This window comes from Capra hircus, chromosome 10, assembly GCF_001704415.2.
Source record: "Capra hircus breed San Clemente chromosome 10, ASM170441v1, whole genome shotgun sequence".
Classification (NCBI taxonomy): domain Eukaryota; kingdom Metazoa; phylum Chordata; class Mammalia; order Artiodactyla; family Bovidae; genus Capra; species Capra hircus.
The window spans coordinates 80,046,664-80,070,467 of record NC_030817.1 but is presented as its reverse complement, the minus strand read 5'-3'; the positions used below and the strand labels follow the sequence as shown (position 1 = coordinate 80,070,467).

Sequence of the window (23,804 nt, the reverse complement as noted above, 5' to 3'; positions counted from 1 at the left end):
CCTCCCCTGCCTCTCTTCTGCTTGCCATCCCTCACCAGCCCCGGAATGGGTCTCCCTTCCTTTCTCCCTCTCCGACAGAATCTCCCCCCGCCTTAGCTCTCATCCCTGCACCTCTTTCTTTGTATTCCTCTCGCCCTCTCCCGGCCCCGCCAGCATCTCTCCTCCCCCGGCTGGCTTCGGCCTCCCCCAGCCTCCCCATCTTCAGCTCAGTCTCCTCCCCCTGGCTCCTCTCCCCTCCTCTCAGCCTCACCCCACGCCAGGCTTGCACCCCAGGGTTTCTTTTCACCCTGGGGGGCTCGGAGCTCTCATCCTCCACTCTCCTGGCCTCCTCCCTCAGCGCAGGTAGAGCAGGCACTCATCCTTTCCTGCCCCGCCCCCAACGCTGACACCGCCGCTGTCTCTTCAGCCCGGTCTCCTCTCCCCACCCTCTCCTCTCTTCTCTCTGCCCCTTTAAATCTGCCTGGCCCAGCCTCCCCCGCGATGCTGGGAGGGAGCAAACATTGATTTGTGCTGGGATGGAATCAGAATTTTGATTTTTTTTCCCTCTCCCAACCATAAGAAGAAAATAATAAAAACACCCCCTCTTGATAGCCCCCTCTTTCTTCCCATCCAGCTCCCAGCTCCTCTTCCTTATCTCCATCCAAGGCAGAATTTTTTTTCCCTACACTGTTCTCATCTCCCCCTACCCTTGCCACTACCTCGCGCCCCCTCCCTCCACCGCCTGCTCCTCCAGCTGGGGAGAGAGGGGACTCTCTCCTGCGGCTCCCCCACCTTTGGCTCTCCGGGTTGGAGCTGTCTCTCCGGAAGGGGAGGGGGCTTGGCTTGCCCGGGCGAGGTGGGAGTGGAGGTCTCCAGCCATGGATGCCGTGCCTGGGAGGCAGCCTGAGCCCCAGCCCACATGGTGAGTAACCTGCCTCCTCCCTTCTGCCTGTCTACCATCCCCACACTCGCCTTTCCCCTGCAGAGCCCCATCCTCTCCCCCACCAAGCCCTCTACCCACCTTGCTCCGATCTCCCCCGTACCTTTTCAACTACCCCCCACCTTTGCCAGGGAAGCCAAAGAACCGGGGCAGAGAGGTCCTTACAGCAGGCAGGGAAGCGGGTGGCCTACGATTCTGCCCAGCCCCCGTCCAAGGACCCCCGCCTACTGCCATCCATACTCGATACTTTGGGGTTCCAGGTGGGAAAAGTGGGACTCCCGCTAGGGGTGAGGACCCCAAACCCTGGGAGCGGCCCTTTATAAGAAAAGAGGGGTGGGGGAGCTCTGTGCCTCCAAAGCTTAGGAGCTGTTGGAAGATGCTGCCGAAGGGTGGGGGGTTGGGGGGCGGTGCTGGTGCCCCGGAGCCACTGGGCCGGGGAGCGGCGGGCAAAGAGGAGGGGCCTCCCTCGCCACTTCCCCCCTCTTTCTCCGCAGCCACTCAGGATGAGGGTCCGGCCCTGCCAGCCCGCGCTGTGGCCCCCCGCCCGGCCCCGGTCTAACTGCCCCCGCCCCCAGGCCTCGCCCGGCTCCCAGGCCCCCAGCCGGCTTCTCCAGCCCCAGGATGCGCTGAGCCACCGGGGGGCTGAGGCCGCGCCAACTACATGCATGTCCCCCGGGGGCAAGTTCGACTTTGACGACGGGGGCTGCTACGTGGGGGGCTGGGAGGCGGGGCGGGCACATGGCTACGGCGTGTGCACGGGGCCCGGCGCCCAGGGCGAATACAGCGGCTGCTGGGCGCACGGCTTCGAGTCACTGGGCGTCTTCACTGGGCCCGGCGGACACAGCTACCAGGGCCACTGGCAGCAGGGCAAGCGCGAAGGGCTGGGCGTGGAGCGCAAGAGCCGCTGGACGTACCGCGGCGAGTGGCTGGGCGGGCTGAAGGGGCGCAGCGGCGTGTGGGAGAGCGTGTCCGGCCTGCGCTACGCCGGGCTCTGGAAGGACGGCTTCCAGGACGGCTACGGCACCGAGACCTACTCCGACGGAGGTGCGGGGCCCTGCCCACAGTCTGTCTGCTCGTCCGCGTGCGCCTCCCCGCTGGCCTGCCCCGCTTATGCTTTCCCCATCCAGACGCCCCTGTGCTCCACTGTCTTCCTACACTCCCCCATCGATAAGCGCCCCTGCGCCCATCTTTCTGCCCTCTCCTCTCATCATCACACACGCCTTCCCCATTTGCCTGTTCCCTGCCTGTTTTTTCTCTCCCCCACCTGCCTGCCCTCACCCCTTCCTTGTATGCCTGAGCCTTACATCCCGCCTCTCTGACCCTCATCACCCCGTCTGCCAGTCCCCCACACTCCCCCCTCCACCTGCCCGTCCCTAGCGCCTCTGCTCTGCCTGTCCCCTCACATTTCCTCGGCCAGCTTGCCCCTGAGAGTTCTCTTTGCCTGCCATGTGTCGTGTATACAGCCCCGTCACTCACGCCCTCTGGACCGCCTGTCCTTCACACACCCCAGCCTGCCTGTCCCTTCCCCTTTCCCCTGTCTACTCGCACGTTCCTAATCCATGCATCTCCTGCTACCTGCCAGTCTTCACTCGGCTTTTCCACACCTTGCGACCCAACTCCTAGAGCCCCTCCCCGACCTCCACGCCAGCTGCCCTCAGCTCTCCCACCCGATTCTGAGGCTTCCAGGGGCGCATGGGGCTGGGGGTGCAAGGAACGGCAGGTCCTGACTCTTTCTCCCCCTCCTACTTCGCTCCCCGCAGGCACCTACCAGGGCCAGTGGCAGGCGGGGAAGCGCCACGGCTACGGGGTGCGCCAGAGTGTGCCCTACCATCAGGCGGCGCTGCTGCGCTCGCCCCGCCGCACCTCCCTGGACTCCGGCCACAGTGACCCCCCGACGCCGCCCCCGCCCCTGCCCCTGCCCGGCGACGAAGGAGGTAGCCCGGCCTCTGGCTCCCGGGGAGGCTTCGTGCTGGCCGGGCCCGGGGACGGTGACGGCGCGTCCTGCCGAAAGCGCACCCCCGCGGCCGGCGGGTTCTTCCGCCGCTCGCTACTGCTCAGCGGGCTCCGGGCTGGCGGGCGCCGAAGCTCCTTGGGCAGCAAGCGGGGCTCCCTGCGCAGCGAGGTGAGCAGCGAGGTGGGCAGCACGGGACCCGCGGGTTCCGAGGCCAGCGGGCCCCCGGCCCCAGCGCCGCCCGCCCTCATCGAGGGCTCGGCCACTGAGGTGTATGCGGGCGAATGGCGCGCCGACCGGCGCAGCGGCTACGGCGTGAGCCAGCGCTCCAACGGGCTACGCTACGAGGGCGAGTGGCTGGGCAACCGGCGGCACGGCTACGGGCGCACCACCCGCCCCGACGGCTCCCGCGAGGAGGGCAAGTACAAGCGCAACCGGCTGGTGCACGGGGGTCGCGTGCGCAGCCTCCTCCCTCTGGCCCTTCGCCGGGGCAAAGTCAAGGAGAAGGTGGACAGGGCGGTCGAGGGTGCTCGTCGAGCCGTGAGCGCTGCCCGCCAGCTCCAGGAGATCGCCGCTGCCAGGTGGGCACCCAGTGCAGAGCCCGAAGCTGGGTGAAGGGGAGAATGTACGCCGTGGATACGGAAGGGGGCGTTGCTTAAAGGGGGACCAAGACCCAAGGACTAGGACCTGGCAGTTGTAGCCCTGGGTATTTGTTGTGTTTATATCTGAGACTACAGGTGGACTTAGGTGTAACTGTGGGTGGCTGGGTATTTGAGGGAAGCCCTGTTAGACTATAAGTGTGTCTCAGTGTCTTTTGTAGGGAGTGTGTCATTGTTGTGTGTGGGAGTAGCAATGAGCGCTGCCTTGTGCCGGCCCAGAAAACCTCTTGGAACTCAGACAGGTTCCTAGTCTTCCTCGTCTTGTAGCTGATCCAGCCTCCAGGACTCTGCTGCTGGGAGCAACAGCCCCAGGCAGAGAGACAAGAGGTGTACATTCCTAACCACATCCAAACCAGCCCACAGTCTGATAACATTTCAGCCTTAGGCCTGGGAAAGGTCTAGTTTGTACAGCTGATCTGGAAAGTGAAAGTGAAAGTAGCTCAGTTATGTCCGACTCTTTGGACCCCATGACTATACAGTCTATAGAATTCTCCAGGCCAGAATACTGGAGTGGGTAGTCCTTCCCTTCTCCAGGGGATCTTCCCGACCCAGGGATTGAACCCAGGTCTCCCACATTGCTGGCGGATTCTTTACCAGCTGAGCCACAAGGGAAGCCTAAGAATACTGGAGTGGGTAGCTTATCCCTTCTCCAGCGCATCTTCCCGACCCAGGAATCGAACCAGGATCTCCTGCATTGCAGGCGGATTTTTTACCAACTGAGTTACTAGGCAAGCCCACAGCTGATCTACCCACCTGAAAAAATAGTCCCTCTCAGCTCTGACTCCCCGGCCTCCCTTAACCCAGCTGATAAAGGTTGGAAGGAAGCAGACTTGCCTGTAAATGAAATTTTCTTTCTGTAAATCAGATTACATTTCATGCATCAGGAACCTCATTATCTCAAGCAGTGCAGTCTAGTAGGAATATAATGTAAGCCTAATACATAATTTTGAATCTTCTAGTAGCCATATGAAAAAAAAAATAGGAAGAAACATGAAATGAATTTAAATAATATATCTTATTTAAACCAATGTATCCAGACTCTTATCATTTCAACCTAAAATAAGTATGAAATAATTAAGGAGAGATTTTTATATCACCCCCTCTTTTTTTTCTGAAATCTTTGAAATCCAGTATATATTTTGCACTTAGAGTACAACATTCAATTTGGACTAGCCTCATTTTAAGTGCTTAATGGCTTGTGACTGAAGAAAGCCAAAAATCTATTTGTAATGAGTTCATAAGCTCCTAATTATACGATTACACATAGGAATTTTTAGATATTGTTTTTATTGAAAGGGGAGGGCACAGTTGAAGGATCTTGTTTGAAATCTGAGAGGGATTCAGAGGATGAAAGTCAAGATATGTCCAAATAAGCTTGGGTGTGAAGTGTGTGTGTGTGTGTGTGTGTGTGTGTGTGTGTGTGTGTGTGAATGAATAGGTCATATCCAGAGTAGAAGCCTGAACCAGAGAATGTCTATGTCTATGTGTGGATATATGTGAGTTTCTGGATGGTTAGAGTCCAGGGCCTTGAGCCAGGGAAGGGGGAGGGCAGAGCACCAGGGAGCACTTTAGGCTCGATAGGGAGTGGGCATGTGCAGGAAAAACCCGTCTCAGTAGCCAGAAAGATCAGGCAGTAGGAGGAAGCTGGTTGATCTCCCCAGCAACAGGCCTGGCAAACTTGATTGGCTGCTGGTTGCCATGGAAACAGCAGAGCCTCAGCAGCAGGTGCACATAGACTACATCATTCAGGTAGCCTGAGCCTTGCCTGACTCCTGAGCACAGACTAGGTCTACTGGCCAGGCTCTGACCAACCATACCCTCCAAAGTGAAAAGCACAGGCCCTTGTCAATGTTGCAGTTTCCTGGCCACCAACAGAACACAATGCAACCCCAAACTGTGATCCTAATCCCCTGCCTTAAACTCTGAGACCAGCTCAGTTTCAGAACAGGGCTAAGCATATAGATCCTGAAAGCCATAAGACAGAAGAACAGGGTTATCTGAGATCCCTCCAAGCAGGTTCTAACAGTCCTTGAGCGACCAGGTCTGAGGGGAGGAAGCTGACCATATCTCCCAAGGTATATAAAAAACAAGTAGACCTAAGGTGACAGGGGACACCATGACCCTTTCCGTACCCTGATACCCAGATCACTTTCCCAGGCCAGATAAAACAAGCCCGGGGCCAGAGGGAGGCATAGGCCTTGATACATTCAAGCCCTTGGCAAGTCTATCTGATTACGTTTACCTCTGGTCCTTCAGTCAAGATTACCTCTGCCTCTGATCCTACACCCTATCTTCAGTCAAGATTACAGAACTAATATGGCAATTAATAAGGCATCTATGAATAACAGCAGAGGGTAAAAGGGAGGGGGAAATTGAGGAAACATCTGACATCAGATGGAAAACTGAGAAATAAAGAGCAAAGGATTGATAATGCTTCAAGGTTACCTGTAACTAAGGAGCAAGGCTGGGCTTCCCTGGTGGCTCAGATAGTAAAGAATCTGCCTGCAATGCAGGAGACCTGGGTTCGATCCCTGGGTTCGATCCCTGGGTTGGGAAGACTCCCAGGAGGAGGAAATGGCTACCCAACCCAGTATTCTTGCTTGGGAAATCCCATGGACAGAGGAGCCTGGCAGGCCACAGTCCATGGGGTCACAGAGTTGGACATGACAGAACAACTAGCACACAAGGAGCAGGGCAGGGTTGAAGGCTGGTTGTGGAAGAGAGATTAAGCGCTCACCCAGAAGGTATGAGCACAATGGTGAGAAAGCATGCATGTTACCAGGGAGAGGGAAGCAGAAAGGGGAGACCCACCCAGTTCTAGAGCTCAGAAAGGAGGAGATGGGGTCAGGGGCAGTGACAGTGATCAGGGGTAGAGAAGGATGTGATAACCGAAGTGGCTGAAGAAAAGATTTTAAATTCTCATAACACAGGAGGTATCAACACAGCAAGGTGGCATAGCTTCTGAGCACCAAGCAGGTGAGCTGCAGAGAGGTGCTAAGAGAGTGAGGCCCCATTTGTCACTGGGAGGGAGCAGGACAGGAATGGAATAACAGGGCTGCAGGCAGCAGGGAGGGCCTGGCCCCTGCAGCTGGAGGAAGGGAAGTGTTACTATTGGGTGGAATGGTGGAGGGGTGCGAGAACGGGAAGGTGTGACAACAGCAAACGCAGCCCAGGTATCGGAGAGGAAAGCAAAGACCAGCTGCCCTGCCAGGCCGTGGAAGGGGAGCAGCTGCCAGAGGTGATCTCAGATCTGGGGCTGTGACATGGTGGGTGGCGGGTTGGGAGGGAGATGGGTCAAGGGACTGGAGTAGGTCTATTAAGACCCTGTCCCCGGAACCCGACAGGGCAGCAGACGCCCTTCTCAAGGCAGTGGCAGCCAGCAGCGTTGCCGAGAAGGCTGTGGAGGCAGCTCGAATGGCCAAACTGATAGCCCAAGATCTGCAGCCAATGTTGGAAGCCCCAGGTAAGGCGGGGTAGGGGGTTGGCTTCCTGGGAGCTGGAGGGACCTGGGCTTGGAAAAGGGGGCAGTGAATCCCTGCAGGGGACTGGGGATGGGAAAAGCCAGGATATGAGAGTCTAAGGGGACAGAGGGTGGGGACCAAGCCCAGTTGTTTGAGGACTAAAGTAGGCATTTGAGAAATAGAGTAATAAGGACTGGGGGTTGGGACCTGGCATTGAGAAGCTGTAAAGTTGGGGTACCAGAGTCCTGAGAGGTGACCAGACAGAGAGAGAAAATTGTATCTTTGGCAGCCCAAGGCTAGTTCAGCACGTCTGATTCATAGCTCTCCCTACCCCAGGCCGCAGACCCAGACAGGACTCCGAAGGTTCCGACACCGAGCCCCTGGATGAAGACAGCCCTGGGGTATACGAGAATGGACTGACCCCCTCAGAGGGCTCCCCTGAACTGCCCAGCAGTCCTGCCTCCTCCCACCAACCCTGGCGACCCCCTACCTGCCGGAGCCCACTGCCTTCTGGAGGGGACCGGGGTCCCTTCTCCAGCCCCAAAGCTTGGCCTGAGGAGTGGGGGGGCCCGGGTGAGCAGGCAGAGGAACTAGCTGGCTATGAGGCTGAGGATGAGGCTGGGATGCAAGGGCCAGAGCCCAGAGATGGCTCCCCACTCCTTGGAGGCTGCAGCGACAGTTCTGGAAGTCTTCGAGAGGAGGAGGGGGAGGATGAAGAGCCCTTTCCCCAGCTGAGCACCCCAGGGGGCTCGGAGCCAGAGCCTGCAGCTTTGCCAGTCCTGAGGGGCCTGTCCTCAAGGGGTCCTGAAGCCGGGTGCCTGGTGGAAGAGGCTGAGGAGGCTGCTGCAACGGAGAGGCCCGCCCAGCCGGTAAGAAACTCTTCTCGCCCCCGCCCTCCGCCCCACCCCACCACCTTGTGCCTTCTGAGTCTCCCATCCTTTCTGGCCCTGCTACCCCTCAAAGTTTGGCCTATCATCACTTCCAGACCTCTCTCTGATCCCCTGTGGGGCTTCGATTTGCACTTGGCTTTCTTTTTGCCTACCCAGTCTTAGACTATATCCCGCCTCAAAAAAATAGAAATAGAGAATTTTCAAGCTGGGAGGAACCTCCAAGACCTTCACATTCCAACTCCTTCACTTGACACATGGAGAAACTGAGGCCCAGAGCAGTTACAGTAACTCACCAAGGTTACAAATGAATAATTATCAGTAGAGCCAGAACATCTTCCTGTGCTCTCCTTTCATATCATTTCCACCCCCACCCCCACCTCCACACTTTCTCTCTTTGGTGCCCAGGAATAAAAAAGGAAAAGCTTGTTCCCTCCCTACCCTGACTCTCCCTCCCTCTCCAGGGAAGAAGGGAAATAGGGAAGAAGGCAGAAAACTGGGAGGGTGGAGTTTCCCTAGAACCTTCTACTCTGATTGGACTCCAGGCCTCCTCCTGTTTCCTAGCAACCACATCCTCACCCCTTCATCCCTCTCTGCTTCACTGCAGTAAAGGCGCCTGCTGCCAACGTCTGCTACTAAGGCCAGGCACCTTCTGCCTGGGCCACGTGCTGCAGGGAGGGGAGAGGAGCGGGGGATGGGCTCACTTGACGGAGCCAGAGGGAAGGCAGGGCTCTGCCTGGGAGTAGAGGGCTGATTTGCAATCCAAAGTAAAAGTTGGAGAGGTTGAGGAGGGGTGTCTGGGACCGTTCTGCTTGGCCACCTCAGCCAGGGCAGGAGGTGGGACTCGTAGCTGCACCTGGTCCTCAGGCGCTGAGGCTGCCTTTTCCCCATCTCTCTAGGGAGCTGCCAACCCGCTGGTGGTGGGCGCCGTGGCCCTCCTGGACCTCAGCCTGGCATTCCTGTTCTCCCAGCTCCTCACCTGAGGCACCTGCCTGGCCTAGTTCCGGCTTTGGTCGCTGCCTCTTCACTCCTCTGACCTGCCTTTTTTCTCTTTTCTTCCCCCTGGTTGTTTTTTTCTCCTGTCTTTCTCTTCTCGCTTCCCTTTCTTTTCTGTCCCTCTCTGGTTTTATCTCTTGCTTTTTCTTTCCCTCTCTCCTTTTAGATTCTCTCATTCCCTCTGGCTCTGTCTCTGTCTTTCCCGCTCCCTTTCCTACCCAACCCTTCTCTCTCTAGATTGTTTACATACGAAGGGCTTTTCTCGCTCAGAGTCTCTTCTCTGAGACACACAATTCTAAGTCAGACCATTGCCCCCACACCCTCCCTGCCTTTTCTTTAGACCTGAACTTGGATGAGGGTGGGGGTTTGGTGTCCTGAGGAGTCTCCTGGAAGCTGAGTGGAAAGGAAGAACGTGGGGAAGGGGTACACTTGATACTGGAGAAGACCGTCGACTGGGCAGGGCACTGGCCGTGCTGCCAGGACTCCCCGACCCAAGGAGCCTGGTGCCCCTCTGAGGCCTGGTGACAGATCTGGAAGGGATGCAGCCTCCATCTCTGACCTCGGAGGAGCCTATCTCACCTCCAAGTACTGAGCTAGGTTCTTACCAAACTCCATCCTTCCCTGAAGGAGATGAGAGAAATGAAAAGTAGAACAGCTCCCGAGCATCTTCTCCCTCTTTCTTTCCCCAACAGCCAGCCCCTCACCCAACCCCCTAGGGTGGCATGCCATGTCAAGAGCAATGTGTAAAGGAAAGATAAAGTCCCATGCAGCCAAGCCCACCTGGTGACCTCTCCCACCTTTCTCTCTCCCCCTAAAAGTTTATTTGGTTGGTCTGGACTCACGTGTGGCCTTTGATTAAATTCCTAAGGGACCTGAAGAAAACATTTCTACTGCAGAGGGTTAGGGGCACCTGAGCAAGGACCCCACTCCCCGACTCTGGCAGTAGTGGCGGGGGGAGGCAGTTCTGGAAAATGAACCACACAAGAAAACAGGAACTCACAGGGCAGGAGAAGCTGGTCAGTAGTCTCTAAGTGGGTTAGATCCCTTCCCCCATCATATCAGAATCTTGTGAACTGGAAAAACAACACGAAGGAGGGGATCAATCTCACACACTTTCCAGGGAGAGCAGAGAGGTGAGAGTCAAACTGGGGTGAGAGGCAGGTAGAGAGCCCTGTTGGAGGTTGTGGCTGATCCCGGGTACTAGCGTTTCCCCTGGGGACAGGAAGCCCTAGGAAGAGGGGGCTTGAGGGTCCCCAGGGGATCTTTCCTCCCTCCCCTGCATGAGGCAGAGGCAAGCTGCCTGCCAACCCCCTCCCTCAAGGAATGGCCTTGCCTGGGAATGCCCACCACACACAAACTCTTCTTTTATTTCTAGTCAAACTCTGTTTACTCCCTGGCCTGCCTCCCTCCTTCCTCCTCTCTCAAACTTTACTTCTGATTTCTATTTCACGGAATTTGGGATTGACGTTAAAACAACAGTGCCGCCAACACCAAGTCTTGCAGGAAAAAAAAAAAATACAAAGAAATTTAACAAAAAAAAAATATATTAATAAAAAAGTTCAAAAAAAGGGGGGGGAATTGTCCTCTCCTTTGGGTGCGATGGATTCAAACCCAAACTCTCAGAAGCTCCCCAGTGAACGAGCCCTCTTGCGAAGTCCCAGGCCTGATAGACAGTCTCGCCGCCCCGAAGTAGTTAATAAGATCCTTCCCTTATACTCCAAATCAGAAAGGCCTAAGGTCAGAGGATTCAAGATTGCTCTGCAGTCTGCAGGGCGGCCCAGGAGGGGCGGGGTCCCGCGATAGGGGCGGGGACAGAGAAGGATCGGACCAAGCCCCAACCTTCCTCGGGGCTAGGACCAGGAAGCTCTGGGGGGAGAGGAGCGGAGTTGAGACTGAAGCCAGGTGAGGCTGGCGTCCTGGTGTGGGGAAGCTGACACCGCCTGAGAAGGGGACGGGGGTCTCTGCGAAAGAAGCAGCGCCGGGCTCTAGAAGGAAGGGAATAACTGAGCTAGGGATGGGAAGCCAGGTGGAGACCCGCCGTTGGGGGGGAAATAGGCGGGGTTCCAGCGCAGGCTCGGTAGCGACGGGTGCGGGGTGGGGCGAGGACGCATGCGTAATGGAGGTCTCGGGCGGCATTTGGGGACAGGGATCAGTTTTAGCGTGTCTTGGGACCCGGGCCCTCGGGAATTTGGTTAATTGCAAGCCTGTGCAGAAAAGGCCGGATGCTTACTGCCAGAGGGTTAAGGCCCTCTCCGTTTCCGGGCTCTGCCCGCCAGGATGGTGGCGTCCTCGCTGAAGCTTCAGGATCTAATCCAGGAGATTCGTGAGGCCAAGACCCAGGCCCAGGAGCGGGAGGTGATCCAGAAAGAGTGCGCCCACATCCGGGCCTCCTTCCGCGATGGGGACCCTCTGCACAGCCACCGCCAGCTGGCCAAACTGCTCTACGTCCACATGTTAGGCTACCCCGCCCACTTTGGACAGGTACTGGGCGTGGACGCCTCCCGTCCGAGTTTGATGAGAGAAGCTGGTGGGGCACGGTAGCGAACACCACCCGCTCGCTTACTCGTTTCTCGATTTCTTTATTCTGCGGAGTTTCTGGGCTCTCACAGGGTGTACCGCAGATCTCCTTGCCCTTTACCACCCCAACTGGTCATCAGATGGACCGAACCCCTCATTCTCTGGCCAGCGCCATTCAAGGCCCCTCCTTTCTCCTCCCATTCTTCCGTTTCCTTGAAACTAACTGAATCTCCTAAACCTCTGTTCATGTTGAACGGGGCGGTCCTGGGGTATGCTGCCCCCACAGGTTAATCTGGTGTAAAGGAGAACCAAAAGCCACGCTAGTGCCTCCGGTTTCACCCCTACCCCTTCCTGGTCTGCCCCCTTCCCTGTAGATGGAGTGCCTGAAACTGATCGCCTCCCCCAGGTTCACAGACAAGAGGGTGGGCTACCTGGGGGCCATGCTTCTACTGGATGAGAGGCAGGATGCCCACCTGCTCATTACCAACAGCATCAAGAAGTGAGAGGGTTCTGGGAAGCACTTGGAATCAGGGAGATGGGAGAGTGGGGAACTGGGAAATCCCAGGGGGTTGCCTGCTGTAGGTACTGGAGGACTGGACTTCTCAGAGGCTTGACTGACTGTCCTCCCCAAACTCTGCAGTGACCTGAGCCAGGGAATTGAGGCTGTCCAAGGCCTAGCCTTGTGCACACTGAGTGCCATGGGCTCTGCTGAGATGTGCCGGGACTTGGCCCTGGAGGTGGAGAAGCTGCTCCTGCAGCCCAGCCCCTATGTGCGCAAGAAGGTGAGACAGCAGGTTCTAGGCTCTTGCTCCTGCACAAACTGTCCTGTCTGCCACATGATAGAGGTGGGGGATTCCATCCTGGCAGACCCTCGCCCTCTCTGAGCCCTCTGACCTCTGCAGGCTGTTCTGACTGCAGTACACATGATCCGGAAGGTCCCTGAACTCTCTGACATCTTCCTCCCACCCTGTGCCCAGCTGCTTCATGAACGCCACCATGGTAAGGCCACGGGGCTCCTTGTCCACTCCCTCAGCTCTGGCTGTGGGAAAGGGAGCCCGAGGACAGGAACAGTAGCTCCCAGGTGAAGGGCAGCACGTGCATGCAAACACGCACACAGTAGACTCCCCTGTGCCCTGTCCACCATTGGCTCCCTCACCCTGACCCAGGCATCCTGCTGGGCACTGTCACGCTGATCACCGAGCTCTGCGAACGAAGCCCTGCAGCCCTCCAGCACTTTCGAAAGGTGGGCTGGTGAAGGGGTGGGCCCCGGGCCAGGAGGAGAAGGGCAGTGGGGTTGGAGGGAGCTGAAGGGAGAGAGGATTAGGAAGAATGCCCAGGTCAGGCTCTGCCCTCCCTCCAGGTGGTACCCCAGCTGGTGCACACCCTCCGGACTCTGGTGATGACAGGATGCTCCATAGAACACAGCGTGTCTGGAGTCAGCGACCCATTCCTGCAGGTGGGCTGATCCTTCCCTGCTATATCCCTGGAACAAAAAGCTTAGGCATCCCATGGGCAGTGGTCCCCTCCCAGACAATACTTTGGTTCATCAGTAACTTGGGCAAGAGGGTGGCATGCACCAGGTCATCCCAGGTCCAGTGTGGGGAGGGGGAGTGCCTGAAAACTAGAAAATCCAACTTGGTAACAATTTTTTTTTTTTTTCTTTTTCAAAAGACTGTCCCCAGATCTCCTGGCCTCACTCACCTCTGAACCCTCCCAGGGCCCAAGGGGACAGAGGAGGCTGGGAGGGGGGACTGCAAGAAGGCTGTTGGGAGCCAGCCAGACCCCTCACAGTGCTCTCAATGTTGGATTTCTCTCCTCAGCCCCTTACCCCCAACTTTTATTTAACCCAATTTCAGGTCCAGATACTTCGTCTGCTTCGGATTCTGGGCCGGAACCACGAGGAGAGCAGTGAGACCATGAATGACTTGCTGGCCCAGGTGGGGGTGGGGGCCTGGGTTATGGGTGTTGCTCTGTGATCCCACTGGCCTGGGCGTCCCTCCCATGACCACTCCCCCTGCAGTGGCCAAATGATCATGTCTCCATTTCTTTCTGGACTGTGATCTCTCCTGAGGTCAGGGACACAGTCTGTTACAGTGCAGTAGTCCCTGGCACATAGTTGGGGGGGTAGGGGTGGAGGGGATGGATAGACTTTTGTAAGCTATTTGAGGGATGACATGAGGAAAGGGTGGAGCCCCTTAGAGCTTCTCTCCCATCCACGCAGGTAGCCACAAACACTGACACCAGCCGAAATGCGGGCAATGCGGTTCTGTTTGAGACGGTGTTGACTATCATGGACATCCGCTCTGCTGCGGGCCTAAGGGTACCTTCCCCGAGGCCCCTCCCCTGGGCCCCTCCCACCCACTCCAGCCGGGCAGACAGGTCCTGTGCTCCGGTTTCTCCTCCCTGCCCTGGGCACCTTGTGCCACGCAGTCACCACTGCTGAATGAGCAGGCTGCTCCTTCCCTGACTCCCAACCTCTGCCTCCCATAGGTTCTAGCTGTCAACATTCTTGGCCGCTTCCTACTCAACAGTGACAGGAACATTAGGTAATAGGCCCAGGTGTCTGGCAGGGCTGTGCCACTGAGCCCTTGATCCTCTGCCCTCCTTCTTCCAGAATCTCCGGATTCACCAGCCCCTTATTTCCATACCCAGGGCAGGACGGGTGGGGAGAGGGCTGACGGCCAGGGTATGCTAAGGACCCTCGTGCTCTGACCAGATATGTGGCGCTGACGTCCTTGCTGAAGCTGGTGCAGTCTGATCACAGTGCCGTGCAGCGGCACCGGCCCACCGTGGTGGAATGTCTGTGGGAACCTGACGCCTCCCTCAGCCGGTAAGCAGGGCAGAGGAACCATAGTGAAGAGCAGAGGGCCCAAACCCAGGCCAGCTCAGCAGCTGGAGAAAGGGGACTAAGGAGACAGGTGCCTGGGAAAGGGGGGCCCCAAGGAATGTCATGGGGTGACCTGGGAGACCTTGTCTAAACACACGTTTCTTCTCCAGGCGGGCCCTGGAACTGAGCCTGGCCCTGGTGAATAGCTCCAACGTGCGAGCCATGACCCAGGAGCTGCAGGGCTTTCTGGAGTCCTGCCCCCCTGATCTACGGCCCGACTGTGCCTCTGGCATCCTACTGGCAGCAGAGAGGTGAGGGGATGGGGCCCAGGAGGCAGAGAGGGTGGAATCCAGGGAGGGTCATCGCCAGGACTAAAGAGCCATGATGTCCCCTAGGTTTGCCCCAACCAAGCGGTGGCACATAGATACCATCCTCCGTGTGCTGACGACGGTGAGGCAGGGGCTGGGCTGAGAGCTGGGTGGGGGCGGGCAGGGTTCACCACGCTGACCCAGCCACATTCACCCCTCCAGGCAGGCACCTATGTGCGCGATGATGCAGTGGCCAACCTGATCCAGCTGATTGGGGGTGCCCAGGAGCTCCACGCCTACTCTGTGCGCCGCCTCTACAGCGCCCTGGCTGAGGACATCTCCCAGGTACTGCTCCTTCCACCAGGCGCAGGGCTGCCCACCCCTCTCATCCCTTCCTGGTCTCCCTGCTCCATACACCAGATTCCCAACTGTTTTTCCCCTAGAGTCACAGCTCTGTCTCTCTCTCTTTTATCCTCACAGCTTTCTACTTGGTAGAGTCACTGAAGGACAGAGCCCTGCTCATAGTTAGAACACCCAGACTTCTGTCCTGGTTCTGTTACTGTCTGTGCAACCACAGATGACTCACTGAACTTTCTTCATACCGGGTCTACTCAGCATTCTACCCTGCCTACCTCCCAGAGCTGTCTTGATGAAACGGGATATAGATAAAAGCTCTTTTTGCATGTATTAGTTCTTATTACTACCTTGAATGCTGAGTGAATTCACAGATGCCAACCAATAACCAATATGCCAATACTGCTTTCCATGTTGCTTTAGTAGGCTAGGCAGAAACCACCCACCCCTTCCTCAAGGGAGGACCCCCTCACTCCGTCCTCACTGCACCCCTTGTGCTTAGGCCATGGCGGGGGTAAGCGGGGTTGTTTTGTTTTTGCTATTTCTTTCTGAGTTTTATCCTACAGTACTTCTAAAAACTGAAACAGTTGATTTACACTACTTAGTTTCAGGCGTACAACAAAGGGATCCTTACAAGATTATTTTTTTTCTAATGTGGATCATTTATTGAATTTGTTACAATATTCCTTCTGTTTTATATTTTTGGTTTTTTTTTTGGCCCTGAGGTATGTGGATCTGAGCTCCCCAACCAGGAATCAAACACATACCCTCTGCATTGGAAGGCAAAGTCTTAACGACTGGACTGACAGGGAAGTCCCAAGATTATTTTCCATTATAGATTTTTACAAGATATTGAATGTACAGTAAACCCTTGCATATTTATTTTATATATAGTAGTTTGTATCTGTTTATCTCCATATTCCTAATTTATCCTTCCCATCCCTCCCCCCATTGGTAACCATAAGTTTGTTTTCTATTTCTGTGAGTGTTTCTGTTTTGTGTATGGATTCATTTGTATTATCTTTTAGATTCCTCACAGAAATGTTGTCATACTGTTTGTCTTTCTCTGGCTTATTTCACTTAGTATGATGATCATGAGATCTGTTTAGGCCATGTAGTTCTTATACTTGGCCACTAGAGGGCAGAGGAAGCCCAGGAGCCAGGACAGCCTGCAACTAACATAACTGCTCCCTGTGCCAAGGCCCTTCCCTTTCCCCACCCCTGCAAACTCCACTATCTCTACACTGCCTGAAAGGATGTCACGGGGTCTGGAAGTGAGGAGAGGACCCAGATGCCAGCCCAGCATGTTTCTCATCCCCCACAGCAACCACTGGTGCAGGTGGCAGCCTGGTGCATTGGGGAATACGGAGACCTCCTGCTGGAGGGGACCTGTGAGGAAACTGAGCCCCTGCAGGTGGGTCCTGCGTTGGGGTACACTGAGGAGGGACATGTGAGGGGAGTCAGGGCCGGTCCCAGGATCACTCTGTGTGCCCCCCGGAAGGTGGAGAAAGAGGAGGTGTTGGCACTGCTGGAAAGGGTGCTGCAGTCCCAGATGTCCCTGCCAGCCACCAGGGGATATGCCCTCACCGCCCTCATGAAGCTCAGCACCCGGCTCCATGGGGACAACAAGTAAGACCGGGTCCCTGCCCCTCCCACAGAGCCTCTTCTTGGTACCTCCAGCGAGAGCTTTCCCTTCACCACGCCCTCCATTTCTGAGTTTCCCTCCAGGCCTGCACCTCCATCCCCAGCCCCCTGTCCTTAGGTCCTTCCTTTTGAGCCAAGTATCGTGGGTCTCTCCCTGCTCTGTGGGGGCCTCTTCCTTCCCTGCCACATCCTAGAGGTGAAGGGCAGGGCAGATGGCCAGTCCCAGTCACGGACCACCCTGTGGCCCAGCCGCATCTGCCAGGTGATGTCCATCTATGGGAGCTGCCAGGACGTGGAGCTGCAGCAGCGGGCGGTGGAGTACAACGCCCTCTTCCGGAAGTACGACCACTTGAGGTGCGCCGCTGACGGTGTGGGACCCGACCCCCAGCTCGCTCCCTATGGCCCTTTCTGGGTGCAGGGTCACAGCCTTACCTGTGCCCACCCACAGTTCATGGACGCTAAGTGGGCTTCCCACCCTCCTTGTTCATCTGAAAGCCAGAAAGACTCTTCCGTCTTAGGAAATCAGAGGGGCATTTCTGACCCACCATGAGCCCAGGTCTCTCATATTCTTACCCTTCCTCCCACACCTCTTGTGAAAAGCCCAGGGTCTACCCAGAGGGGTACACCTGCCTTCTTCCTGTCAGGGCTGCCGTCCTGGAAAAGATGCCTCTTGTGGAGCGGGGTGGCCCTCAGGTCGATGAGGAAGCAAAGGAAAGCAAAGAAGTAGCCCAGCTTTCGGAAGCAGCCCCTGTCCCCACAGAGACCCAGGTGAGAGGGCCTGGGGAGCCCTGGGGGAAGAGCATGGTCCAGCTTCCATACCTAGCCCTGACCCTTCTGCCCTCTCCAGGCCTCAAAGCTCTTGGATCTGTTAGATCTCCTGGATGGCCCTTCTGAGAATGCCCAGCACCCTCCCCCTCTGGATCCCACCCCAGGAGACACTTTGATACACCTCCTTGACCTTCCCTGCGCTCCCCTACCTCCTGGTAAGCCTCAGCAAAAGGGAGATGTCTTAAAGAAGGGACAGTGGAAATAGGTGCTTCCCCTTCTAAGCTGAGGCCTGAGATTCGAAGTCCCTCTTCCCTGCTGTGTGCTACCATCACATCCCCATCTTAGTAAAAGGATTCATTAGATCATACCAGTTCCCTCCTGGACACCCTCCAGTGCCTTCCTTTGTTCAGGTTTCTTAGTTCTGGCCCGGGGTCCTGCTTCCTCCCTGCCCATCTCACAGGCTTTCCCACTACCTGCTCCACTGGCCCCCTCTCAACTCTGAGGTCCTCTCACCTCAAGCCCTTGGTGTTCATATTCTTTTCACATGGAATGTTTTTTCCCCAGCACATTAAAATAACTGGCTCAGTCTCCATCTTCAGTCTCAGCTAAAATGTCAGATACTTCCCCTCCCTCTCCTACTTAAGTTAGTTCCCCCCACAGGTTATTTCCTTCAGAGCACCAGTTACAGACTGTGATTGTTTTCTTGTTTATTGTTTTTCTCTCCTAAGCTGTGAGCTCCACTGGGGACCTCATCTTCTTGTCCACTCGATCACTAGCATCTGGAGCAGTTCCCTGCACCCAGTGGGTGCTCATTTAATTTTTCTTGCATGAATGAATGAACTGTTATCTTCAGCCCATATACTGAGTCACTTCTCTCTCCCTACTGTAGCTCCCATCCCAAATCTCAAAGTATTTGAGCGTGAAGGACTTCAGCTGAATCTTTCTTTTGTTCGACCCCCTGGAACCCCTACTTTGCTGTTAATCACTGTCACTGCCACCAACACCTCAGGGGGTGACGTCACCCACTTCATCTGCCAGGCGGCTGTGCCTAAGGTTTGTAGAAGACCAGGACTCAGAGGTAGCCTGGATACTCCCGGAGAAAAAGCCACTAAGTAGGGGAGGTGCTGGGGGTGGAGGGAGGGTGAGATGAGAAGGGAGTGACTGCAGAGACAGGCACCTGGGGAGTCGCGGGAAGAGGGTTTGAAACTGTTGGGTGTGGAGTGGTTGCCTGAGCCAGCCAGCTGCCTTATGTGTGCTCTGTCCAACCTCCTGTGTTTAGAGTTTCCAGCTGCAGCTACAGGCCCCCAGTGGAGACACTGTTCCAGCCCAGGGTGGCCTTCCGATGACCCAGCTGCTCAGAATCCTCAATCCTAACAAGGTGAGCTCCAGGAGCCCCTGGAGGCTAAGACCTAGGGCAGGGAGGAGCCACCTGTGCTTACCCTGGTCTTCGCTCTCCTGTTCCTAGGCCCCCTTGCGGTTGAAGTTGCGCCTCACCTACGACCACTTTGGCCAGTCGGTACAGGAAATCTTTGAGGTGAACAACTTGCCTGTGGAGACATGGCAGTAACTCCGCCTCCACTCAGAGCCTGAAATCCTCCTGTGTCCCCAAATCAGGAGCCCCAGCTACTTGGATCCATATCTGAGGGTGACCAGCAGGTGGCACTCTGGTCCTGTCCTTGCTGCTGCAGAACTGGGGTGGGGGGAACCCCACAAATGATGAAAGCCCAATAAAGCCCTAGGGGGCAAAGCCATTATTTGAGGTAGAAAATGTATGTGAATAACAGCCAGGGAGGAGCCTTCTTATACAGGAAGTAGGTATCTTGCCCTAAGCCTTTGGAACTGGTTTCAACAAAGGAAGGTTTTCCTTCTACCCCCGTTCTGGCTGGGGAGCAGATGTGCCCCTAAACCTCCACAGGAGGCACTCTACTCTCTAGGCACAGGGGCAGTGTCAAACCAGAAGTTCTAGATTTCTAACAGGAATCCTCACCAGCTTCCCCAGGCTGCTGCTGTTCCCTGTAGCCCGGGGCAGGGAAATCCCTGCTGCCTCCCCTCCTCTCTAACTCAGCTGTAAGGCAGTTTAGGAGCCGCTGGCAGAATCAATGGCATCGACCAAGGGAGGGGGGTGGCAAGGGATTTTCCTGTGCTTAACTACTGATCACGGCTAAGTGGAAATCCTATAAACACGAGCGGAAATCAATGGAGGCTGCTTAGCGGCCAGGGCAGAGGGGCGGCCCACAGATTGCATCTGACGGATGAGGGAGAGGAGGCAGCCAGGGAAGGCTCCAGGAAGGATAGCGGAGGGTAGGGTGAAGGAACAGGCAGAGCTGGAGTGAGAGGGGTCACTGTGGGAAGGGGAGCCAGAAGGGAAGAGGCATGGTGAGCCCAGGAATGAAGCTCCTCAGCCCCATGTCATGTCCAGATTTCCAGTCCCCTAAGGCTGCTCTTTGGAGCCGTACACTTCTAGCAGGCGCTGGTAGTCCTGGGGCCGGAAGCGCTGCAGGTACACAATCAGCTTGGCAGGTGCCTTCTCCTGCGCCAGCACACCTACAGGCAAAAGGAGAATGAGGAGAGAGCCAGACAGCCGCAGATACTGTGCCTCTCCCTGCCCACGCAGCTGGACCCCAGGTTGTTTCCAAGGCAGCACTGGGATTCCGAACGCCGGCCAACCAGCTTAGCTAACCCACCAGCCTACTCCCTGATTGGCCTGGGGAAGCGGGGCTGAAGAGGGCCACTTGAGGCAGAAGTGGGCCTAGGAAGCCAAGCACGAGCCTCTCCTCTGGCAAGGAGAAGTGGTGAAGGGCACTCAGGCGCCAGGAAGACAGAGGGTGCCTCAATAGTAACTCATTTCAGTTACTGCTCCTGCCCCCCAGTCAAGATTAAAGCCTCTCCAGGCAGGCCAAAGCTCATTAGCTTGGTAATGAAGCACATGCAGAGATGCACACACAGAGAGAAACCAAGGGGTGTAGAAAGGAGAAGCAACTACAGCCATGAATGAGGTGGGATTTGCAGAGAATTCTAGCCTCTGTGGTGTGGAGCCGCAATTAGCCAGTGTCTGATTGTTAGTGCCTGGCAGCATGCTGGGCCGATAGGAGGGAACTCAGTGTAGGTTTGCTGAGGAGGCAAGAACAACATTCCAGGGCTGTAAGGCCCCGCGGGATGCATGACCCTGTACTTGCATGGATGAACTGTACAGGGGAGCTAACCTGGGAACAGAACTAAACTGCTAACGTTCGCCCCACTCTCTGTCACATGGGAACAACATTCTTGACTTTTACTCAAGCCAGTAGGACCAATGAGGATTTCATTATAAAAATCAGAGGACAGGAGTTGGGGGGAGAAAGGATGGATGGAAAGACTGAAGAAGAGAGCTGACAAATGGAATCGAAAGACACCTGGAGTGGCTAGAGGGATGAGAATGACATGAGCCAATGGCTGGGAAGGATTAGAGATACATGGAAGGATTCAATGCAGGTTAGACAGCTACTGTAAAAGAAGGAACCAGATTTGATAGAGCCCTGAGCAAATTGGGTCCTCTAGAAAACTGCTAAAATAATTCCTCTTAAAGAAATAGCCTCGAGACGTCCCCCGACAATTGGCCCAGTGGGTACACTCAGAAGAACAAAGGAAGTACAGAAGAGCGTGTCTCCCTCACCAAGCAGGCTGCTGAGGTGGTGGATCTTCTCCAGGGCAGCTGGGACTTCAGCCTCCTTGTCCACCAGCGCCTCTACCTCACCCACAGCGTAGCCAAAGTCAGCTGTATCCAGGTCCACCCTGAGCAGCCGCTCCTCTCCGTCAGCTCCGGACAGCACCAGTTTCCAGGCACTGCGCTTCGTCACAAAACTAGCTACTAACTGCAGCCCCAAGGGGCCCAACACAGCAGCCACGCCCCCAGCCCCCGGGACCACAGCCCCCAGCACCTCACATAGCTGGACCACAATTGAAGGCTCAGCTGTGAGTTCCGTGTACTCAGTGTGGGGTCCTGAGACACTTGCCGCTCCGGGACATTTGAGCTCCCATCCACTGCCTTCTCGCTGTCGCAGCCAGTAATCAGCTCGCATGAGGCTCAGCTCAGGGGTGTCATAGTAGCTGTCTCGGAAAGTGACTCGGTGCTCCAGGGTACCCCCCAACTCCTGCAGCCGCTCCTCTGTGCCGGGCCCGGGAACGAACTTTCGCTCCACTTCAATCAGGCCCTGGGCCATGCTACCTGCAATCAGTCAATCAACAAACACTGATGAGCTCCCGAAGATCCCTCCCCCCGGAAGAACTTGTGAGGGGCACACACCGTCGCAGGGTTGTCTGTCGGGGGTCCTTCCTCCTCCTGTGATGGATGGCCCTGTCTGTCTCATGTTTTTAACGGCTCAGCAACAGGCACAGGTCTCCAGTTAGATCCCTTCTGCTGCTGATGTCCTAAATCCAAAGGATTCCCTGGGAAATCCAAAGGGCTCTCTAGAAAGCAAGCCGTGTAGCGGGTGTCCTTTCAACGCCCCTCCCTCGACATATGCTACCCCGGGAGTACGGCTACTCACTGCGGGAGATGACCCCGCCCGATCCCCCTAGAGCACCTACCCGCGGAGCCTCGGGTCTCACCTGAAAGCCCAAGGGTCTCCCTCTCGCGGGACCTGGAGTAAGGGGAAGGAAGCCCACGCCACGCCCGCGAGGAATGCCGGAAGCAGTCCCTGGTTCCGGACCTCGGCCCGGTTCTCTGCGCAAGGGAGAGGCCCCGGCACAAGCGGCCATATTAGGCCCGATGTAGCGATGCCGAGGGCAGGCTTGGGCCGAGAAGCCTGCTAAGTTATGAGGGGCCGCAACTTCCGCGGTGGGCCAAGAGTAAGGATGGCCCCCTCCGCTCTGCTCCTCATTCCAGACCCCTCCCAGCTCCCGAGGGGCGGCCCGGGTCTCAGGCCGCAGGCTGAGCCCGGCACCCTGGAACCCGGGTGCATGATGGGAGGTGTAGTTCCGAAGGGAAATTTTGTTCTCTTGCCCCACTCGTCGCTATGGTGACAGGAAAGCCGCGATTGACGCCTGTGGGAGTCTTATCTAAAGTTAAGTCGGATGGAAAAGGCACTCAGACCCCATTTCCGCCTTCAACCCTCTCACTTCGTTGGCAGATGGGCCTGGAATACAAGCCACTCACTCAGACCCTGTCCAGCAGATACTTTATTGACTATTGTGGTGGCCCATTAAATGCAGGCCAATGGCAATGAGCTGGGGGAAGAAAAAAGTTAAGACCAGTCTAGTTACTCTAGACTCTGGAGTTTTAAAGGGTAGTTAAAACATCCCCAAGAATGTTCAGGATAACGGCGGATGGGAGAGTTGTTTTTGTGTGTGTGCAGCTTGAGGGATCTCAGTTCCTGGCCAGGAATTGAACACCAGCCTCCCACAGTGAAAGCCAGAATTCTAACTACTAGGTCACCAGGGAAGCCCCCTCCCCCGACGACTTTCTGTAAGAGGAGGAAATGACATTTTGGATGAAAACTAAAGACGTGATGGGATTTCAACGACTGGAGACAGAGAAACAGCATGAGCAAAGACCCAGAAGCTGGAGAGCACCTGGCCAGAGTTTAAGGGAAAAGAGACAAAGCTGGAAGTGCCGCTGAGCAGACTGGGAAAGGCTTTACATGCCACACTGAGGAGTTTGTCTGTTTCCTGCGGCCCCTGTGCAGGCTTTATCAGGAACAGGAGAAATATTGCGTTCATTTAAGATATAGGAAGACATGAGAATGGCCCTTTGACTGCTTTGGGAGGCAAAATTGAGAAGGCTGCTTCTCCTTACTCCCTCCCAGGATTATGATTACCTGGAGGCATCTACTGTATGTCTGGTTTTTGGGGTAAGGTAGCTTACTGAGAAACAGTGGTTCTTGTCAACTCCTGGCTTCCCTCCTATGATGGGTGAGAAGGGCTAGGTTCTTCACACTTATCCTTTCCCCAGCATGTTTTTGGAAACACGTGACTCATGGGAGGTACCATGGAGAGGACACTGGTTTACAGACATGGCATCTTGAACCTGGCATGTTTTGAATGTTTATCTGCATCCCCCCCAACCCGATGACAGGAACCAGTGTGCAGGGAAGAGAGGGACCCCAGCCCCTAACTCCTTTAATTGGCCTGCTTTTCATCTGTCCTTTGCTTTTAAGTTTTGTTGCTCAAAGAAAGTAGACTTAATCTCTTCTTTGAGTTATAGGGTCCAAATCCAGTAGGGCAGAGGCAGCAGTTTAAAGAGAAAGAAAGATTAGACTCCAAAGTCAGTCACACCTGGAGTCAACTCCAGTCTTCATTTCATTGGTGTTTGGTGTTGGGAAAGCTACTCCACCTCCTGAAATCTGTTTTGTCTTTAGTAAAATGTGGACTGCCTCACAGATAAGTATGAGGATTCAGTGACAAACTGTCACATCCTAGAATTCAAAATGTTAGTTTCTTTCTCCATCCTTTTGTCCTGTGAACTCTAGGATTTTTTTTTTCCTTCTATTAATAGAAGTAGGCTGTAGCAGTTAGTATGGGCTCTGGAGTCTGAGC

The 23,804-nt window shown here is 55.8% G+C and overlaps 3 protein-coding genes across 10 annotated transcripts; 2 read left to right on the top strand and 1 right to left on the bottom strand.

Annotated features, from left to right (window-relative positions):
- On the top strand, positions 200 to 10,441 carry JPH4 (junctophilin 4). The gene is made up of 6 exons (XM_018054611.1): positions 200 to 901; positions 1,414 to 1,963; positions 2,680 to 3,451; positions 6,874 to 6,992; positions 7,327 to 7,859; positions 8,777 to 10,441. The coding sequence occupies exons 1-6, from the start codon at positions 899 to 901 to the stop codon at positions 8,858 to 8,860; spliced, it is 2,061 nt and encodes a 686-aa protein (XP_017910100.1). The 5' UTR covers positions 200 to 898; the 3' UTR covers positions 8,861 to 10,441.
- AP1G2 (adaptor related protein complex 1 gamma 2 subunit) lies at positions 10,528 to 19,045 on the top strand. 5 transcript variants are annotated; one of them, XM_005685238.3, is made up of 22 exons: positions 10,667 to 10,775; positions 11,150 to 11,354; positions 11,765 to 11,889; positions 12,031 to 12,172; positions 12,293 to 12,389; positions 12,557 to 12,633; positions 12,751 to 12,846; positions 13,247 to 13,327; positions 13,612 to 13,710; positions 13,881 to 13,936; positions 14,107 to 14,220; positions 14,388 to 14,528; positions 14,613 to 14,667; positions 14,748 to 14,870; positions 16,204 to 16,293; positions 16,381 to 16,508; positions 16,773 to 16,877; positions 17,168 to 17,291; positions 17,371 to 17,506; positions 18,181 to 18,344; positions 18,571 to 18,669; positions 18,757 to 19,045. In XM_005685238.3, the coding sequence occupies exons 2-22, from the start codon at positions 11,151 to 11,153 to the stop codon at positions 18,856 to 18,858; spliced, it is 2,358 nt and encodes a 785-aa protein (XP_005685295.1). In that variant the 5' UTR covers positions 10,667 to 10,775; position 11,150; the 3' UTR covers positions 18,859 to 19,045. The 5 variants fall into 5 exon arrangements, with proteins under 5 accessions (XP_017910098.1, XP_017910099.1, XP_017910097.1 ...); XM_018054607.1 differs by having other exon boundaries at positions 16,204 to 16,508; XM_018054609.1 differs by lacking the exons at positions 18,571 to 18,669; positions 18,757 to 19,045 and adding an exon at positions 18,020 to 18,092 and having other exon boundaries at positions 10,528 to 10,775; positions 16,204 to 16,508; positions 18,181 to 18,272.
- THTPA (thiamine triphosphatase) lies at positions 17,982 to 22,241 on the bottom strand. 4 transcript variants are annotated; one of them, XM_005685236.3, is made up of 3 exons: positions 21,879 to 22,234; positions 20,944 to 21,495; positions 17,982 to 19,835 (listed from the first exon to the last, which is right to left on the bottom strand). In XM_005685236.3, exons 2-3 carry the CDS (start codon positions 21,488 to 21,490, stop codon positions 19,723 to 19,725), a joined length of 660 nt encoding a protein of 219 aa, XP_005685293.2. In that variant the 5' UTR covers positions 21,491 to 21,495; positions 21,879 to 22,234; the 3' UTR covers positions 17,982 to 19,722. The 4 variants fall into 4 exon arrangements, with proteins under 4 accessions (XP_005685293.2, XP_013822319.1, XP_013822320.1 ...); XM_013966865.2 differs by lacking the exon at positions 21,879 to 22,234 and adding an exon at positions 21,574 to 21,822; XM_013966866.2 differs by lacking the exon at positions 17,982 to 19,835 and having other exon boundaries at positions 19,842 to 21,495; positions 21,879 to 22,241.

Excerpts from the sequence above, each read along its gene's own strand:
- AP1G2 (XM_018054607.1), top strand. The coding sequence starts at position 11,151 with ATGGTGGCGTCCTCGCTGAAGCTTCAGGATCTAATCCAGGAGATTCGT. Across the intron at positions 12,173-12,292 it reads GCCCCTATGTGCGCAAGAAG|GCTGTTCTGACTGCAGTACA; the intron begins GTGAGACAGCAG and ends TGACCTCTGCAG. Across the intron at positions 17,507-18,180 it reads CTGCGCTCCCCTACCTCCTG|CTCCCATCCCAAATCTCAAA; the intron begins GTAAGCCTCAGC and ends TCCCTACTGTAG.
- JPH4 (XM_018054611.1), top strand. Across the intron at positions 6,993-7,326 it reads GCCAATGTTGGAAGCCCCAG|GCCGCAGACCCAGACAGGAC; the intron begins GTAAGGCGGGGT and ends TCCCTACCCCAG. Across the intron at positions 7,860-8,776 it reads CGGAGAGGCCCGCCCAGCCG|GGAGCTGCCAACCCGCTGGT; the intron begins GTAAGAAACTCT and ends CCATCTCTCTAG.
- THTPA (XM_013966864.2), bottom strand. The coding sequence starts at position 21,637 with ATGAGACAGACAGGGCCATCCATCACAGGAGGAGGAAGGACCCCCGAC. Across the intron at positions 21,496-21,573 it reads CGACAGACAACCCTGCGACG|GTAGCATGGCCCAGGGCCTG; the intron begins GTGTGTGCCCCT and ends GACTGATTGCAG.